Here is a 19,291-nt window from a genome sequence, read left to right as displayed (position 1 = left end):
TGAATTAAGGGTGGGTCCACCTTTTTTGCAAGTACATGAATTATTGTTATGTTTATCACCTAAACATGTTTCACGACAGTTGTGGCATCATCATCAGTGGGTTTCTTTATTTTATTTTCCTTTTATTTCGTGTTTTGGCTGTGTCCTAGGCCGCCAACCAAAACCTGTCACAGGTCTAAATTGGTACATCATGTCATTATAGTATTTGGCTATTCTTTAGCTGTGACAGGTCTGTTTTTATGTACCACACGTGTTCTTGTGTAGTTGAGCCGAACATTTTCTCCTGTTAGTTTGTCAATATCTTGTTGTGGTGCAATGGCACAGCAGGCACTAGACCGATATATCTTTTCCAGCAGCAAGAAAAACATACTACTCATGATTAAGTAATGAGTGTTTGTAGCTACTTACGTAGTATTTCCATCAGTTTGTGGCCTGTTTCCTAATATGAAGATACGCAAGTCTCAAAACAATTCAAGGAAAGCTCAGACTGTTGCTAAATGCTTACTGAACGCATGAATCCTGCACTGGAATCCTAAGGGACTTCGTGACGTCACGCGGTCTACCTGTTAGTTGTTGCAGGCTTTATATCCCATAGGCTACGGCTTCGGTCGTGTCTATACACCACATCTGCAACCATCTACAGCATGCACAGAAATTTGCGCAAATATCTGCGTACATACATCGTTGCGTGTGGATGGGCCTTACCAGAGACCACGTCGTAATAGCCGGCTAGCCCATTTGGCTTGGAAAGATCACATCATGACAAATTTGTAAATTGCTTACCCTGCACAACGCGCCCTAGTGATCTAATCGCACCTGGACATATTATTGATATAATAATCCCTAATAAATAGGGAATTGATTAACTTTATATTAAAAGACACCACTCGGTGAGTGTGTTATCTCTGCAGATCCGTTTGGGAAGTCTTTGGTGTCTGTTTGGTTATTGACAGAAAGTTTAACGAAGGAAAACTGAATGTGTTAGGAGATGAATATTTTTGCAAAAAATCGGAAAGGCATGTGAAGGAAACGTCGGGGTTGAGACACCGTTCAAATGGGTATGTGCGTTTTACTGACGTTCAATGAGTGTACATGGACCTCCTTTGTACATTGTAATTTAACATTCAAGAAGTCGACTGCTAAGCGTCATTACAAATTTCATCGCATTGTAGGCAGTATCGCTTATTTATTGCTACTGTAGTGTGACTATCCTTATAAGCTCTCTTCAAACTCGTATGCCCTATAACTGATTGCGTTTTTATTTTGAGAGATCTTAGAAATAGAGCCATTTTGGCTTTTTTGTGTGACATATTTGTTAAAAACTCATTTTCGGCGCGTCACTTGAGTATTCTTGTATATCTTGCACCAACTGATTTGGTGATATCCCGAAATGTCTCGAGTAAATATGCCCCCCACGCGAATGTGGCATTTGATACTTTTTGCCGTTGAATGTCAGCTGTGCTCATTGCATATCTAATAAGAGGCAGCCGCCTGTAGCATAGAAAGACCAAATTTGTTCACTGCCTGTTGTATATGGCCTTGATAAATTGTACGTTCGAATTAGAAACTAGGAATGGATCCGTATAATCATTCTCGGAAACCTGGCGACCCATAGATGTAAACCGGCTGTCAAAGACAAGGCAGGTTCATTGTAGTTACAGGTTCTCCGCCAGACTTGGTTACGTACACGAACTTTTTCCTATGTGAAATGCATGGCTGATTGTCATCACCAGTGTTTAACTACACAGTTGCAGACGTTACCTTTCGTAGTAAGTTTGATGCAATTGCCCATTTTTACTCCATTGTTGAACACTGTTGTCGCTCTTTAATATCATTTCTTTGAAAATAATACAAAACTAAACTGAATTGCCGGAGGAGGGGGGGGGGGATTTTTAGTTTGCTTCATCAAATGTTAAGATGGAATCATCGTTGAGTGAAATTATGACTTACATTCTAGATGAGCAGGCATCAGATCTCTGTGTGTCTGCCCAGATTTTAGTTGCACCCTTCAATCACTTTTAGGTCAAACATAGCATGGTTCTGAAATGCCACTTGTAATTTTATCATGTCAGTGGGAGCGACTCTACATTGTGGAAATCGTAGATACTCATGTAGGACAATTTAATAGCTTTTTATTTGTTAGCAAAGATGACACTAGCAGGGAAAAAGCCAGCCTGTTGAAATTACCAATGTCACTCATTACCAAGATCCAGTTGCCAATTTCTTTCACTGTAATGAATCCTTACATAAGAGTAGGCTTCAAAATCTTGTCAGAAAATACAGATACATCTGTGCTTTACAGCATCAACAGCATGACAGGAACACACAAGTGATCATAGGAACAAAACTGGAAAACATGATAAATTTAATAAATTAGTTGCAGTGGCTTTTCTCTGCAGCGGCTACGTAAGTATTTCTTTATAAAGAAATCAGAGTTGCTGTTTAGAAATGAATATTGGCATTGTGGCACACATCAATAATTTTGTGCTTTAACAAATATGATGTTTTTCTGATTGTTACACATATCTTTGTTGTGGTTACAGTCATGTTCTTGTTCACAAGTTGTAGCACCTGTATTCCACAAGCCATATTCAGGTATCATGGATACCACTGTTACTTAATGCTCCTCCACTCCATACCCCTTTCTCCTTTCCTTTCCTGTTTCTTTTATGAAAAGATAGCATGAAAAACAGTTAGCACTAAACCCTAACATGAGTCTGAATTTCTCTGATTGAACCATCATGGCCAGGTTCTCAGATGTCTGCAGTAAGAACTAATATATTGCCTAACACTTACTGGATTGCACACCCTGAATTTTAACACTAAGCCTGTTGGCAAAACACAGCACCTCTCTTTTAGCATCTGCCATCGAGGTGGATGAGAATTTTGGGTTAACAGAAGCTTTTGATGCTGCTTCAACGGAAATACGGAAGCGTCCGATCCCACCCGTCTGCTTTGACCCATGACGTCACAAATATGGCGGAAACAAAAACAAACACACACACTTTCCACAAGAAGCCTAATGACACTAACGGGACAAGCGCGGGAAATGGGGTGTTTTGGGTGGGGGGCAAACTAAATATAAACAAATTTAGACGCCTTGCGTAGCTACAACGTGTAAGTGAAGACAGCCATGCATGAATACCCACCCACCTCCCCAGGGGTCGTAACCCCTGCAACCCATAGAAGATAAAAGATGCTTCAGTAGCTGATTAGTGTTTTTCGTCTTTTAAAAAAAAAATCTCACCGGATAGAACGAACAGATCAGAAAGATAAATATAATAAACTAAAACAGAAATTCTAGGAAACAGATAATTAAAATAAGTAATAAGTGTTTTTAAATTTAAAAAAATCTCACGAGATAGAACGAACAGATCAGAAAAGTAAATAAAATAAGATAAAACAGAACTGGAGACAGCCACACTCAAACCAAACTCCGCGCCGTCATGACGTCACACACGACAACACCCTTAAGTCACGGGTCAAAGCCGACGCGTGGGATCGGACGCTTCTGTCGACTAGCTTCAACTTGTGCTCCCATTCTTTCTAATAAAAAAAGCTCTTTGCCAGATTGTCTTTATTTATCTTGTCTAATATGGGTCCCATACTGAGAAGCAACAGTCCAGAATCGGTCAAGTGACAAATTTATAAGCTACTTGATTCTTTCAGTCTTCCAACAGAGTACAGTTGGGCATCTGCTTTTCCTACAAGTAGTTTTATGCAATCATTCTATTTTTCTTTGCCCTTGTTGCAGTTTGTGCAGCTGTTACTGTTTCTAGTGACTGACTGCAAATTTTATGAGTGAACAATAATGACTATTCACACCTGTTTGTTTATGTTGAAACTTGCTGCCTCTCTATGCAGCAAATGCCAATCGTCTGCAGAACTTCCTGCATTTGGCTACAATTTTCTAGTCTTATATGATGACAGAAGTATCCACCTCATGTAGATTCCCATGTTATCCACTAGATCATCTGTTGTACTGTCATAATGGGCTAGATATACTTGTCCTGATGTGCATGACACATATTGCCCTGTATTTCTGAGCAAAGTGAATTTTTTCCTTAATGTAGGAGTGAATGTGTTCTCCATATAAGTATTGACCTTTTTGCAGGACATTTGATTTCATTCTTCTTAATTTTTCATCATGTGCAGTGCCAAAGTGATACAAATATATTTGGCAATCATTCATTGTTTACCTGTAGTGTTCATTTATATTTTTGGTGTAACAGGTGTAGTTCTATTTAATTGGAATTTTCTGAATTTCAGATGAGCGGTTGTGCCCCATCAGTATATAATAAATATGGAGAAATACACAGTAAGTGAAAAGTTAATGCAGGTGGCACATAATGAATAGTTTTGTTATGCTTTTGTAAGGGTATTGCTTCTTTCATTTGTTGCATGGCCTCACTTCTTGTTGCAATATTTATTTAATATTGGAGAGAGTAGAGTTCTAGATAAATCATTTGAAGAGGATCACGTTTTCAGTGTCTAGAAGTAGAATGAAATTTTCATTTTGCAGTGCAATGTGCGCTGATATGGAACTTCTTGGCAGATCAAAACTGCGTGGGCATAGCTAAACCATGTCTCCAATGTATCCTTTCTTCCAGGATTGTCAGGCCTACAGGTTTCACCGGAGAACTTCTGTGAAGTTTGGAAGGTAGGAGACGTACTGGTGGAAGTAAAGCTAGGCTGGGTCATGAGTTGTGCTTGGGTAGCTCAGTTGGTAGAGCACTTGCCGGCGAGAGGCAAAGGTCACAAGTTCAAGTCTTGGTCTGGCATACGGTTTTGATCTGCTTGGAAGTAGTTGTTTATTTAATTTTGGCTTGCGATGAGCTAGTTTTGCTGAGAGTGCAGCTGATAGAAAGAAAATATCAGTGAAACCACTATAATTTAGACAATACCTGTAGGGCTAGATATTGTATACCAGAGAAGCTGTGTTCCGGTTTAAGTTGAAAATGAACACTTTTCGTACACTTTGATCAGTGTAGACCCTTGTATTGTTCCAAGATGACTGGTTTCAACTGTCTTAAGTTGCCATTATCTGATTTTATGAAACTTGTTATAAAATTACAATGTTATATTATATGAAGTCAGACATAAAAGGCACTCCCCATTATATATGTCTTGGTAAAAATTCTGTAGATAATAAAATACACGTAGATGATAAAATGTATGCTGAGGGGCAAGACTGTGAGAATCATGTTCGCCACAAACATGCATGGATGACAGAGGATTTTATCGTCTGTGCGCAGTTTATCAACTGAATTTTTATCAAGACGTATGTATAGGTGGGGAGTGCTCTTTGTTTTGGCTTCATGTAATATAACATGGCAATTTTATAACAAGTTCCTTAATATCAGATGATATCATAAGACTGTTGAAACCAGTCATATTGGAACAATAAAAGCATTTACACTGAGATCAGTGCATACAAAGTGTGTTCATTTTCAACCACATCAGTCACCCTACAGCACACCCTGAATTAAGTGTTGAGAATTTTGAATACCAAGTTTCATGTGTTTCATTTTTGTCATCTATTGTTATCAATGAATAACTGAAGAATTAAAGGTTCTGTATTATTTTCTGAGTCAAATGATTGTCCATTTACTGTGAACCAGTCATTATTACTAGTGAAAATTTCACTTATCTGTGCATCTATAGGTGCATCTCTACTGGGCTTGTGATGCTTTCATTACCAGTTGAGGGAACTATTGTTTTTTGTCATTACAAGTCTACAGGACAAAAGAGGACAACGAAATTAGTCTTACTCAGAAAACACCACACTAATACTGTGTAACACTCAGTTATAGCCTCAGTTCTGCAAGAAAGGGCATCCACAAATTTCCGTAGGTACTGATACGCCATATCTAGCTGAAGCTTTCAAATTGCAGGGATGTTGATTTCTACATTTCACATGTTGTTCCTAATAGTCCCATATGTTTTCTATGGTGTTAGGAACAGGTGATGTAGTGGGCAAATCAAGCTGTGGTAGGTTGCTTGAGTGTTCTTCAGGCCAGGACCATATGAATGAAGCCCTTTGAATATGGCTGTTATCTTGGAAGATACGTGTGTCCACAGCTAGGCTGCATCATTTGAAGAGTGTCAACACTAAGATTAGTCTGGTCACATCATAAGCCTCCAGTCAGCTATTTTCAGATTTCTATGTTGTTTGCCCCATTGAAGACATGCAGCTTTATATGCTGCTGTGAGCAATGGCTTTTGTGATCTACCCAACTCCAAAAGTATATTGTATGCAGTTCATATTGTTCACGTGGAAACTGATTGAGATGAACTTGAATACACTAGTAGCAGTAAGTTCTGTTGGGTTTGAAATCAGTTGTCATTGATAGGCGAGTGGTAATGATCATAACATCCATGTTATATTCAATAAAACTATGTACGTCCCTTGGGTCATTGTTAATGGCGAACATCTTGGAGTGGTGTTCATTTGCTTGCTGGGTAGGGTTTGGCAAAACTGCGTTTCCTCAGTTGGGGCTGGTGAGTACCACCAGTCCTCCATAAACTGTAAGCTCTGGGCATGCTTTAGCAACCACCATGTGGTACGACGTTGAAATATTGTGTGTCACAGGGAACAGTGATCTAAGCTTAACTGAATAGATCACAAAGATGATAAAAACATGTATGAAAAACTTTCAATCTCAAGGTGTGCTGCTCACTGATGTGACACATGGCTGTTGAGACAGAACAGTCATTATCAGGAACCTGCCGTGCCTCGGTTGTAAAGGCTTCCCAAGCAAGCAGGCGCTCTGTCTGGACATGTTCGTATCTATAACTGCTCACTGGAACACCATTGCAAATCAACAAAACTAAAGCCCTCCCAATGCAATATGTGGACTGGCTGGGAGTATTCGCACGAGACTAAAGGAGGTTAGTCCTCCTGATACTGTGAATTTGTTTAGTAACTGGTGTCACAAATTTATAAATCAGAATGTGTTTGTAGTGATAAAGAGGAGGGAGAGGGGTTGTTTGAAAAGTATTCCCTTTTATGTTTATAAAGGTTTAGAAGGGCTTGCTGATACCATAAAATCTGTCAACCGATTGTGAAATGATTCCTCGTTGGATGAAACTAACAGGTCAAAACAAATGGAACTTCTAAGGCACTAGTTCTTGAGGTGCACAACTCAAGCAAGGATGCACTCAGGTGCCATGATATTATGGACATGGATGTCTTGGAACTGAAACAAGAATGGGGGTTAGTCAGTGTGGAACAAAGGTCAAGGAGGAATAATGGAGAGATTGGAAGACTGCCACCTTTATTTGAGACCTTCAGTTCTCCAACACTACCTGAACACATCATGGTAGGGTTCCTCTGACTTGGGTTAGACCTTACACTATTTAGTGTTACAAATGCCAGTGATTTGGCCACACAGTGTGAAGTTGAGGAGGTGAAGCGACTTGCAGAAAATGTGAAAAGGCAGTACATGAATCTGGCACTTACTGCCTATGTGCATCAATATGCATCACCTGCTCTGTGAGTCACTCCATCTGGAGTCGAGACTGCCCAGTTTTTGCTGAGAAACGTTAAAATTCAGGAAGTAAAAATGACAAAGCGGATCCCTATGCGGAAGCCTTAAGTGAATATAGGGCGACAAAACCCCTGTCTTTGCCACATCCTATGCTTCCTTTGTGAAGAAACCAGGTGCGAAGGTAGACGCGTTGATGTAAACGACATCCTGAAACAATACCCACCAGCAGATCCTGTACCTAAGGCAGCCAACGCACATTTCACGTAAGGACCATGAAGATATATTAGGGCTCGTGTAGAGGCATATACATAGTCATTTTTTTTCTTGCGAGTGGAGCAGGAAATAAAATGACTGTTGGTGGTACAGAGTACAATCCGCCATGCACGATACTGGGGCTTGCGGAGTATGCGTGTACTTTATTTACATGATTAAAAGACGAATATTGTTTACGTTCGATAGAGTACATAGGGGACATCATTCATTAACAGATGTTTTAGATAGTGAGGTCACGTGCAGATGTATTTTGAAGGATTGTTAAGGGCAGGGCTGGACTGACGATAATCACGTTCGAACAGGTTCAAGATTTCCCGATAGGCCGGAGCGCGCAATACAGTATCAACGTTGCTCGAACAATCTCGTGACATTTGACTCACGTAGCGCCAGTGCAAGGGATACGCGAGAAACCATGAACTACATAGTCACTACGGCAACGTATTGCTTAACTTAAAATTTGACAATTTTGCGAAACACCTAGCTCTAAATTCTACCATCATACAAGCTGTTGTATTTGAACGGGTTTGCAGTCAGTCTCATACATGTCCCATGGATACCGCGTACAAACATTAACACTGCTTTTTAAGTAAAGGAAACATTTCAGAGGGGAAATGTTGTCCTTTAAAAAACATTGAGTCTGAATCCGGACCTGTATATTATTTGATTATGAGAGACCGTAATGATGTACTAAGTGGGTTGAAAACGAGAAATTAGGTCGTCGTTCACGTACTAGAATACTGGATAAAAACGTAACCAGATTTTAATCAGCTTTAGATCGTGGTGTTGACATTCAAATGAAACAAGAAGGAAAATTAACCCAGAATGAAATGTCTAACAAATGAAATCATTCATATTAAAATGATTGTAATTGTTGAAAGAATAAATTACAGCGTTCGTGGAGATAGTACCAACAGACGTCAGTAGATCACGGGACGAGCGAAAATTCGAGAATCGGACAGAATCGTGATTGCGGTGTTTTATTTATGTATTAGTTGCACATGTTACAGATGACTTGCACAGTAGAAGATATTGTAGTCCGTGTTTCATCGTCGTCCAAGCATGGCACTGCGGAAAGGTTGGATGAGGAACAGTGATACGAACTTCGCTGAGAACTAGACGAGTACGGCGAGGGGATTAATGAGCTGTCAACAAATTAACCTCATGTTGCCAACTATGGGAATGTGTACCGTGTACTGACATTTTAGCAACATCTGCTATGTGTAAACTGCAGTTTACCTGAATCCATTTGTCGTCGGAATTGAAGTGACTTAAAGTTGTGCTAATACTCAACAATAGTATTCACTTCTGCTGGAGACTGTAAAAGTCTAGCTAGGGCCAGTGGCGTACTTGTTGGTTTCGTGCTACAGTGTTGTTGGCGCTCGCCGTGACATATGCCGGGAACAAAAGAGGGTGTGGCAGCTGTTGTACGCAGTCAGTGAGAGAGCGGCGGGCGGACTATGCGTATGGCAGCAGGCGACACGGTAACGTTCTTAACTCAGTATAGAAACAAATCCGACATGTATTCGGATAGAAACAGCTGTTTTTTCAGGTCCCACGGTAACAACCACCTCAGAAATTGCAACATATTCGGAAGTAACAGCCAAATGTTTGTGGAAACGAAGAAATTTTTCACAGCTGTGCCGTTATTGTTATTGTTTTATTATTATTATTAAAAATAGTGACACCACAGGCGACAGGGTTAGTAAGCAAAAATTTAGAAAAGAAAACGGTCTGCAAATTACTGCAAACCATTTTTTTTGTTTTATTTCTCATTGTTTTATGAAAACCTAACCCGCCAGGGTAGCCGAGAGCGCTAACGCTCCTGGACTCGGATAGGCGCGCCCGCCCCGGATCGAATACGCCCGGCGGATTAACGACGACGGGCCGGTGTGCCGTTCAGCCTGGATGTGGTTTTTAGGCGGTTTTCCACAACCCCCTAGGTGAATACCAGGCTGGTCGCCACGTTCCGCCTCAGTTACACGACTCGCAGACCTTTGCAACACATTTGCACTAATCCGTGGCTTACATTAGACACAGACAGCTGGGTTACACTAATTCCTTCCTGGGGGGTACGGGGTGGCGGCAGGAAGGGCATCCGGCCACCCCTTACACTTACCATGCCATGTCCGATTAACCATGGCCGGCCCTGCGTAACTGTGGGACAAGGCTCAGACAAAGAAAGAAAGATAGTTTTATGAAAATGTAGGCAACCATAAACTGCATAAATTCGGAACAGGTATAATAACTTTTTAGGCAGATACTCTGTGTATTAATAAAACAGTTCGTAATTTTGATTAGTCAGAGTATGTCAAAAATAATTTTTTCTCAGGAAGCCTCTTGAAAAAAAAAGGGGTGGGGGTCCCCTTATAACAATGGTCTCTTATACTTGGATAAATATGGAGATGTAGAAAGCGAACAGCATGAAGAAATAGCACAGACAGCCACAACACAATATACAGGCAAAACATTAACAGTGAGCCTAGAGGAGACACGAAAAAAAGCTGCTCTCAACTTCCCCTGTCTCCATCAACCCCAAACAGAAAAGGAGTGGGGAAAGTATCATGCTGTTGGGGTCAAAAGCTGTCCCAAGTGCCATACTGACGTCTGATTAATGAGGAGGACATCATGAAGTTAGATGCCTCGTCACCAGACACAGGCAACCCCTCCATTCCCCCCTCAGTCTACCTGTCTCTCACCATCGCAGCAAAAAATGGGGGTAATTAAATCCATGACAGTAAGATGACTCCCATTTGGAGGAACTGAGATTTCTCATGCAGGACAGACCTTTCTGCGTACGACTTCAAGAGACTCATTTTAAAAATACTGACTCATCTATACTTGAAGGCTATGACCTCCACAGGAAAGATGGGGTAGGAGAGTTCTTAAAGGACACATTCCACTCCTCACTTGTGCCGATAACCACAATACTATAAGCAGTGGCTGTCAGGCTGAAGGTCCATGATACTATCACAGTGTGCTGTGTGTACCTGCCGCCAAATGGTGAGATCCTCAAAAAGTGTTTTGCTGAAATGTGCTGTTCCTTTCTCCTTCTAGTAGATTTTAATGCTCTCAGTGCACTATGCGGATACACCACCACTTCCCCAGGGGTTGGGTACTTGAGTATCTCACACAAACTGAAAACAATGTATTGATGAACGTGGGTCACATCACTCGGTTCAGCACCACCACAGGTTTGTCTACTGGCATTGACCTCTCATGCTCACCTTTCCTTGCAAACACTGCTCAGTGAGAAATGGATGATGACCTTCGTGGTAGCTCCCACTGTTTCATTTGGATCTACCTGCCATATGGAGCAGATCTTGAAAGGAGCCACCCACCCACCCAGGCGGCTCACAACTCTTTTGAGAGTATGTGCTTGGATACCATTGGGCTGCAACCTTTGCAGCATTACTTCTTTCCCATGCTGCAAGCTTATACTTCCTCTATCCCTTTCCCCCTCTTCCTTTCCATCAGATGGTTTTCTTGATGCAGATCTACATGGACCTGGTTTATGATTGGGATGTGGGTTTCCTCATCAGACGTTTTCTATAACTTCTCTTTAAACGCACACATGGTCCCATAGTTGGGTTTGACCTGCCAGAAGTGTGGATTGTGCAGGGAAGGTTGCCAGTGCAGTATGTGCTTCACCTTTGTGCTCTTCTATTCCCTTTAATAAGGTAATATACTAAAATCTCAGCATTGAAGCCATCCCATTTTGGGGGGGGGGGGGGGGGATGATCATTAAATACCTGCGTGGTGGTAGCCCCCTGACCATGCAAGGATTGCACTGTTGGTGCCTGAGCTGAAAACTCCCCATGGTTGCTTAGGAGTATGTGCCCATCATTACTGGAGCATGGGGACTCCGAGCAACAGATTACTGGCCAGATAGTTGTTGCTGAGGCTGGGTGACACACATGGGGAGAGCCTCAGTTCAGAGTGGGTGGCATTATGGCGGATGAGCGACAAATGAAGCAGATGAAGTTACCTCCCACTCGTCGCCACATGGTCCCAGCAGTCTTTATGAAAGGGCAGTCCTCTTTTAATGCAGAGCAATATTACCCTAAAATGTTCCCTTCTCTTCCCTGGCTGTGCCTTGGAAGGAATTTAGGGCTAAGCAACAAGCAGAAAAATATTCCCTTCCCCCAATGATGAGTTTGTGCAAGGGCTGATAAGAATTCCTTCTTGGCCACATAGTCTTTATTCTTTGTAGGAACTATGGAGGAAAAGTTTGAGCAAGGTTCAGCCATCTCCAAAATGAACAGTGGGTCACGTTTGATTGAAACAGCATCCTCTGCCGAGTCACAGGCACTGCTCACTTGTAACAAGGTGGGGGACATATCAGTGACTGTCACTCCGCATAACAGTCAAATTTGGTTCAGGGCATCGGTTTACACTGAGGCCTGCTCTTACAGTCTGATGAGCTACACGCCAACTTGGGGTGACGGGATGTACACTTTGTCAGTCATGTACAAGGTGTGATAAAGTTGTTCTTGATTGAAAATGTCAGTTTACGAGCCTAATTCTCATCATTTGTGGGAGGTGTTACTGTTTTGTTTCAGTATGAAGAAAACAGCTGCCGAGTCTCATCGATTGCTCTCAAGTACATATGGTAAGGATGCTGTTAGTGAAAGAACATGTCGTGAGTGGTTTCAACGCTTCAAGAACGATGGTTTCAACATCATAGACCGGCATAGTGGTGGAAGAGAGCGAGTTTTCGAAGATGCAGTATTGAGACATTGCTGAGTGAAGACTTGCTTCAAACTCAAGAAGAATTGGCACGATTAGTGGGAGTGACACAACTAGCCATTTCAAAACGTCTCAAGGCTATGGGCATGATTCAGAAAGAAGGAACTTTGGCTCCGTGCGAGCTGAAACTAAAAGACATTGAACGGCATTTGTGTGTTTGTGAACAGTTGCTTCAGAGGCAAAAATGGAAGGGATTTCTGCATCACACGCATTGTCACTGGGAACAAAAAATGGGTTCGTTATGATAACCCTAAACGCAAAAAATTATGAGGATATCCCAGCCATGCTTCCATGTCGATGGCCAAGCCGAATCGTCACGGCTCCAAGATCTTGCTCTGCATTTGGTGGGACCAGCTCAGCGTCTGTACTAGGAGGTGTTAAAACCAAGTGAAACAATCACAGGTGCTAGTTATCGAATAAAATTAATGCATTTGAGCAGAGCATTAAAGGACAAATGGCCACAATACAGCGAGAGGCCCGATGATGCAGTGATTTTGCATCACCACAACACTCGACCTCACATTGCAAAAGAGGTCAAAACGTACTTGGAAACATTGAAATGGGAAGTCCTACCCCATCTGCCGTATTCTCCAGACATTGCTTCCTCTGATTATCACCTGTTTAGATCAATGGCACATGGCCTGGCTGACAAACACTTCTGATCTCGTGAAGAAGTCACAGATTGGATCGATTCAAAAGATGAACAATTTTTTCGATGCAGGGTTCGTACACTGCCCGAAAGATGGGAGAAAGTAGTGGCCAGTGATGGCAAATACTTTGAATGATACATGTGTAACCAATTTGTTTCATTAAAGCCTCAAATGTCGGGGAAAAACGTTAGAAGCAAAGTTGTACACCTTGTAAATAGGGGTTAAAAGGACATTAGGGTTGATAACAGTGTCTTCATCTTGGCCTTTGAGGGCAATTAACTGTCTGAAAAGGTCAAGGTTATGCTATACCAATGCGATGTGAAACCACATGATCCCCCTTCCATGCGGTGCTTCAAGTGTTTGAAATTTGGCCATGTGTCTTTGTGTTGCCACCCTAGCCCCATCTGTAGAGATTGTGGATGAGTACTGCATGCATATGCTCCTTGTGCCATCTGTATTACCTGTGGAAACCACCATTCTCCCGGCTCACCAGATTACACTGTTTTCCAGAGAGAGAAGAAGAAGATACAAGACTCTGGACAGACCCACTTGCCAAGGAGGCAGGAGGAAGTATGAGCAGTTGCACCCAGCATGTACAACAATGTCATATGCTACAGCTACAACAATGTCGCCCCCTTTGGTGTTGGTACTCCCACCTGTTACACCTCCTACAGTGGGCCCTCAGGGCCACTTAACTATGCGTGCCGCCTCCTCATAGTTGGGGGCTTTCCCTCTTGTTGCTTCTCCCACATCTGCTTTGGGATCAATGGCTTCCCACCCTCCAGGGACATTGGTCTCCACCTCCAAGCCAGAGATGAAATACCTCCCTCCAGCTTCTCTTGTCAGGAAGGGGTCCCTTGAGATACTTCCTTCTAAGGTTTCTCCGAGTCTACAACTAGACAACAGCCAGTGACTGAAGGAGCCACCACCTTCTGGTCACAGGACTTCACGATCATAATCTTTACCTGAAATTGATTCAGAGAAGCTCTCGTCGTCATTTAAATCTTCCAAGGGGAGGAAAGGCAAGAAAAAGTCCTTCGAAGGAGGAGGACATTCCAGAGGCCCCCGCGCCACCAGATTCCACCTGTTCCACTCCTGTGCCCAGGGTGGAGAGTCTGGCAGCCCCTGAGACACTGGTTCACACCGCACAACAGAACCCAGAACCTATGTAAATTGATGCCATAACTACTGAACCAGTGGCAGCAGGTGACACTAAGGCCTAATCTGCATTCGTGGTCCCTTTGTGGCCTCACAGTACACCAAGAACATTATTTTCTGGTAGAATTTCAGCTGTTTTTTTTCCACCACCTGATCAAGCTACAACATCTCTTAAACACTTCCCTGCCTTCTGCATTCCCCTTCAGAAGACTTGGTTGCCAGCAACACGGACCCCGATCCTTTATGAATGCTGAGGATATTATAAGAACATACTACCTATGACAGGATGTCAGACAGAGTTCATACATTTTTTCTGGATACACTATATAATGAACTTGTGCCTCTTAATACAACTTTGGAGGTTGTGGCTGTCTAAGTAAGGGCATTTCAAGATACTGTCATTTGCAATGTTTACCTCCCTCACGGTGGTGAAGTGTCTCTGAACATATTGTTTGCATTGGTGTATCAGCTTTCCCCACTCTTCCTCTTGGGTGATTTCAATAGAGATAATACTTTGTTGGGTAAAACCATGATAGCTGGCTGCGGTAAAGATCTCAAAAACTTGGTGGCACAACTTGGTCTTTGCCTCTTGAATACTGGTACCCACACACTTCAGTTGGCACATGGAACTTTCTCGTCCATTGACCTTTCCATTTGCAGCCCTTGTCTTCTCTCATCCATCAACTAGAGAGTACACGATGACCTGTGTGGTAATCACCACGTCCCGATCTTCCTGTCCCTCCCTCAGCGTCACTTCCCTGGATGCCTGCCAAGGCAGCCTCTCAGCAGTGCTGACGGGTGTTCTTTTGCCTCTGCTATTGCCCTTGGCTCTTTGCCCTGTGGAGGTGTCAGTGAGGCAGTCCAGAGTACACTTACAACCATCCCTTTAGCAACTGATTTAGTGATCCCCTGTTCCTCGGGTCCCTCCTGACGGAAGACGTTACCCTGGTGGTCTTCAGAAATCACAGATCGCAGGCAGGCTCTCCATTGCCATAAGCAGTGCCCAACGACGGAGCACCTCATTGCCCTTAAGTGGCTCTGTGCTCTGGTCTGCCATGCAGTAAAACAATGGAAGTGAGAATGCTGGGAATGGTATGTTTCAACCATTGGCCCACATACCTCTCCTTCATAGGTTTGGGCTAAGATCAGACGTCTCTATGGGTACCAGACACCTGCAGGTGTACCTGATATTATCTGGAATGGCACTGTCTGCACTGACCCAGACACCGTTGCCGAACATTTTGCTCTGCATTATGCTTGCGGAAGCATCTGAGAATTATCACCAGCCTTTTCATGTTCTAAAGCAGCGGGTGGAGCAAAAGCCACTATCTTGTACTGCACAGCACCCGGAATTCGTCAGTGTCCTAGTCCGCTGCCCTGATACAGTCCCAGTGCTGCACTGCATCCACAATCAAATGATAAAGCACCTATCGGTGGACTGTCAGCGTTATATCCTTGCAACTTTCCATCGCAATGACAAGAAGGCATCATTGTCCCAGTGCTGAAATTGGGTAAGCACCCTCTGGAGGAGGACAGTTATTGCCCAGTCAGTCTCACGTACGTTCTTTGTAAGTTGCTTGAATGCATGGTGAGCCACCAGCTGCGTTGGCTCCTTGAGTCTAGGGGTCTTCTGGCTCTGTCCCTGGGTTGTTTTCACTAAGGTCATTCCACTAGTGATAATCTGCTTTATCTGGAGTCTGCCATTCAAACAGCTTTTGACCGATTTCAGCACCTTATAGCTGTCTTCTTCAATCTGCAAAAGGCTTGTGACACTGTGTTGCGACACCACATCCTTGCAGCCTTAGGTGAGTGCGGTCTCTGGGATCTGCTCCGAATTTTTATAAAAACTTCCTGTCACCCTGTATGTTCCGGGTTTTGAGTTGGTGCATCCCACAGTACCCTCCATATCCAAGAGAATTGGGTCCCACAGGACTTTGTACTGAGTGTTCCTCTGTTTCTCATAGCCATCAATTGTCCAGCAGTAGCTGTGAGGTCCCCAGTATCATCCTCCTTATATGCTGACGACTTTTGCCTCTGCTATACCTCCTCTAGTGTGTCTACATCTACATATATACTCCGCTAGCCACCAAGCGGTATGTGGCGGAGGGCACAATTTGCGCCAAAGTCATATCCCCCCCCCCCCCCCCCCTATTCCACTCGCGGATCACGCAAGGGGAAAATGACTGTCCGAACGCCTCACTATGGGCTATAATTTCCCTTATCTTTGAATGGTGATCATTGCGCGATTTGAAAGTTGGTGATAATAATATATGCTCTACATCCTCGACGAAGGTCGGATTTTGGAATTTAGTGAGCAGCCCCTTCCGTTTAGCGCGTTGTCTGTCTGCAAGTGTCTCCCACTTCAAACTTTCTATGAGATTTGTATTGCTCTCGTGATGGCTAAATGTACCAGTCACGAATCTTGCCACTCTTCTTTGGATCTTCTCAATCTCTTGAATGAGACCCAACTGGTAAGGGTCCCATACAGATGAACAATACTCTAATAAAGGACGAACTAATGTATTGTAAGCAATTTCCTCTGTTGAAGGACTGCATCGCTTCAGGATTCTACCAATAAACTGCAATCTAGAGTTCGCCTTGCCAATTACTTGTGTAATCTGATCATTCCATTTCAGATCATTTCTAATAGTCACACCCAGAAACTTGACGGATGTTACCGCTTCCAGAGACTTGGCATTTACTTTGTACTCGTACATTAATGGGGAATTTCGTCTTGTTATACGCAGTATACTACACTTACTAATATTGAGAGATAACTGCCAGTCATTACACCATGCATTTATTTTCTGCAGATCCTCATTGATTTGTTCACAACTTTCATGTGATACTACTTTCCTGTAGACTACAGCATCATCAGCAAACAGTCTAATGCTGCTATCAATACCATCAACCAGATCGTTTATGTAAATCGTTAAAAGCAGTGGACCTATTACGTTGCCCTGGGGCACACCTGAAGTCAAGCTTGTTTCTGTTGAAGTCACCCCATTCAGGATGACATACTGATCTCTGTCTGTTAGAAAACTTTCTATCCAACCACATATGTCATCTGATGGACCATAAGCACACACTTTTTGGAGCAAGCGACAGTGCAGAACTGAGTTTGAACGCCTTTCGAAAGTCAAGAAATATGGCATCAACCTGGGAGCCGGTATCGAGAACCTGTTGTATATCGTGCACAAAGAGGGCCAGCTGTGTCTTGCATGACTGCTGTTTCGTAAAACCGTGCTGGTTTCTGCAGATGAGCTTCTCAGAGTCTAGAAAGGTCATTATGTTTGAACACAAAATATGTTCCATGATTCTACAACAAATCGATGTCAGTGAAATTGGCAGGTGATTATGTGCATCCGATTTTCTACCCTTTTTGTAGATAGCTATGACCTGGGCCTTCTTCCAGTCCCATGGAGCTTTCCGCTGTTCCAATGATCTCCGATAGATGATGGATAAGAATGGTGCTGTATTTGTAGCATAGTCAACATATAATCTTACGTGGATACCGTCTGGGCCAGATGCCTTCCTGGCGGCTAAGGATCTTATCTGTTTTACAATCCCAGATACACTAAACACTATGTCAGCCATCCTTGCGATTGATGTTGATTCCCCTCGTCACTAGCTTAAGTGAAAGTTCTGTCTGCACCTTAATACATTTTGCTGCCTGAGTAACACCAGCTGGGGTGCACATTTCACTACCCTTCTGCAGCTTTGCAAAGTCCTGATACAATCCCATCTTGATTATGGGACTCTGGCGTATGGTTTGGCATCACCCTCAGCATTGCAGATACTAGATCCGATACACCACTGTGGGGTTCAACTTGCGAAGGGATCCTTTCAGACTGGCCCTGTGAATAGCATACTTGTGGAGGCTGCGGTCGCCCCATTGCAGATCCTGTGCCAACAAAAGCTTGTCAGTTATGCTACACATGTTCGCAGCTCCCCTAAGCATGCAAACTACTGTCTCCTCTTTCCAAACAAGGAACTCCATCTCACACAATGGCAGCCCGGATCAGGGATTATGATAGCAATTCACTTCCTGCCCTTCCTCTCTGAATTCCACCTGTTTCCTCCACCACGTCTCATCTAGGCCCACTCTCATACACCTCTGTGGTGCGTCCCTCAGTCACAGCTTTGTCTTGACCTATCACAAAGTCCAAAACACTCACTTCATCCCAAGGCCCTTCGCCGCCAATTTTTCTACATCCTTGGTGCATTAGAGAGTTCAAAAAGTAGTCTATACTGATGGTTTGATGGTTGCTAGTTGCATAGGCTTTGTGTATACTCATGCGGGACATACTGAACTGAGCTCCTTGCCGAATGGCTTTTGTGTGTTCATTGTGGAGTTGGTAGCCATCTCTTGTGCTCTTGAGTGTACCCGTTCCTGCATTGGTGAGTCCTTTCACAACTCCAGTGACTTCTTGAGCTGCTGACAAGCTCTTGACCAGTGTTACTCTCACTATACTTGGATCGTGGCTATACAGGATTCCCTGTATGCCCCTTGAACAATGTGGATTCTCAGTGACCTCCTTCTGGACTCTGGGCCACATTAGGATTCCAGGGAATGAACTTGCTGATAGACTAGCCAAACTGGCTACCAATAAATCTAATCTTGAGTTAGGTATTCTGGTAACAGACCTCCGATTGGTATCAAGTTTTAGGGCTCTGGAAAACGGAATGGCTCTTCAACAAACAAACTGTTGGTGATAAAGGAGACAACAAATCTGGGGAGGTCTTCCATGCAGACCTCTCACAAGGACTCTACTGTCCTTTTCCAGCCCTGTATTGGCCATACTTGGCTGACTCACGGTCATCTCCTCTGTTGTGTGGACCCAACCCACTGTCGTTGTGGTTTCTGTTTGACGGTGGTCCACATTTTGCTGGACTGTTCCAACCTAGCCGCACTGCGGTGGAATCTTAGTCTCTCTGACTCGCTACCCGTGGTATTAGGAGACGAAGTCTCAG

The 19,291-nt window shown here is 43.3% G+C and overlaps 1 protein-coding gene across 1 annotated transcript in view; it reads left to right on the top strand.

Annotated features, from left to right (window-relative positions):
• Positions 1 to 920: 920 nt before the first annotated feature.
• LOC124721424 (kinesin-like protein KIF3B) overlaps positions 921 to 19,291 on the top strand; it is a 153,247-nt gene continuing 134,876 nt past the window's right edge. The window contains exons 1-2 of the mRNA XM_047246399.1: positions 921 to 1,058; positions 4,270 to 4,318. Coding sequence (XP_047102355.1) covers positions 4,304 to 4,318 — 15 coding nt within the window. The 5' untranslated portion in view covers positions 921 to 1,058; positions 4,270 to 4,303. The remainder of the gene's footprint in view (positions 1,059 to 4,269; positions 4,319 to 19,291) is intronic.

This window comes from Schistocerca piceifrons, chromosome X, assembly GCF_021461385.2.
Source record: "Schistocerca piceifrons isolate TAMUIC-IGC-003096 chromosome X, iqSchPice1.1, whole genome shotgun sequence".
Classification (NCBI taxonomy): domain Eukaryota; kingdom Metazoa; phylum Arthropoda; class Insecta; order Orthoptera; family Acrididae; genus Schistocerca; species Schistocerca piceifrons.
The sequence above is the reverse complement of the archived record's forward strand: the minus strand, read 5'-3'. Positions and strand labels throughout refer to the sequence as shown.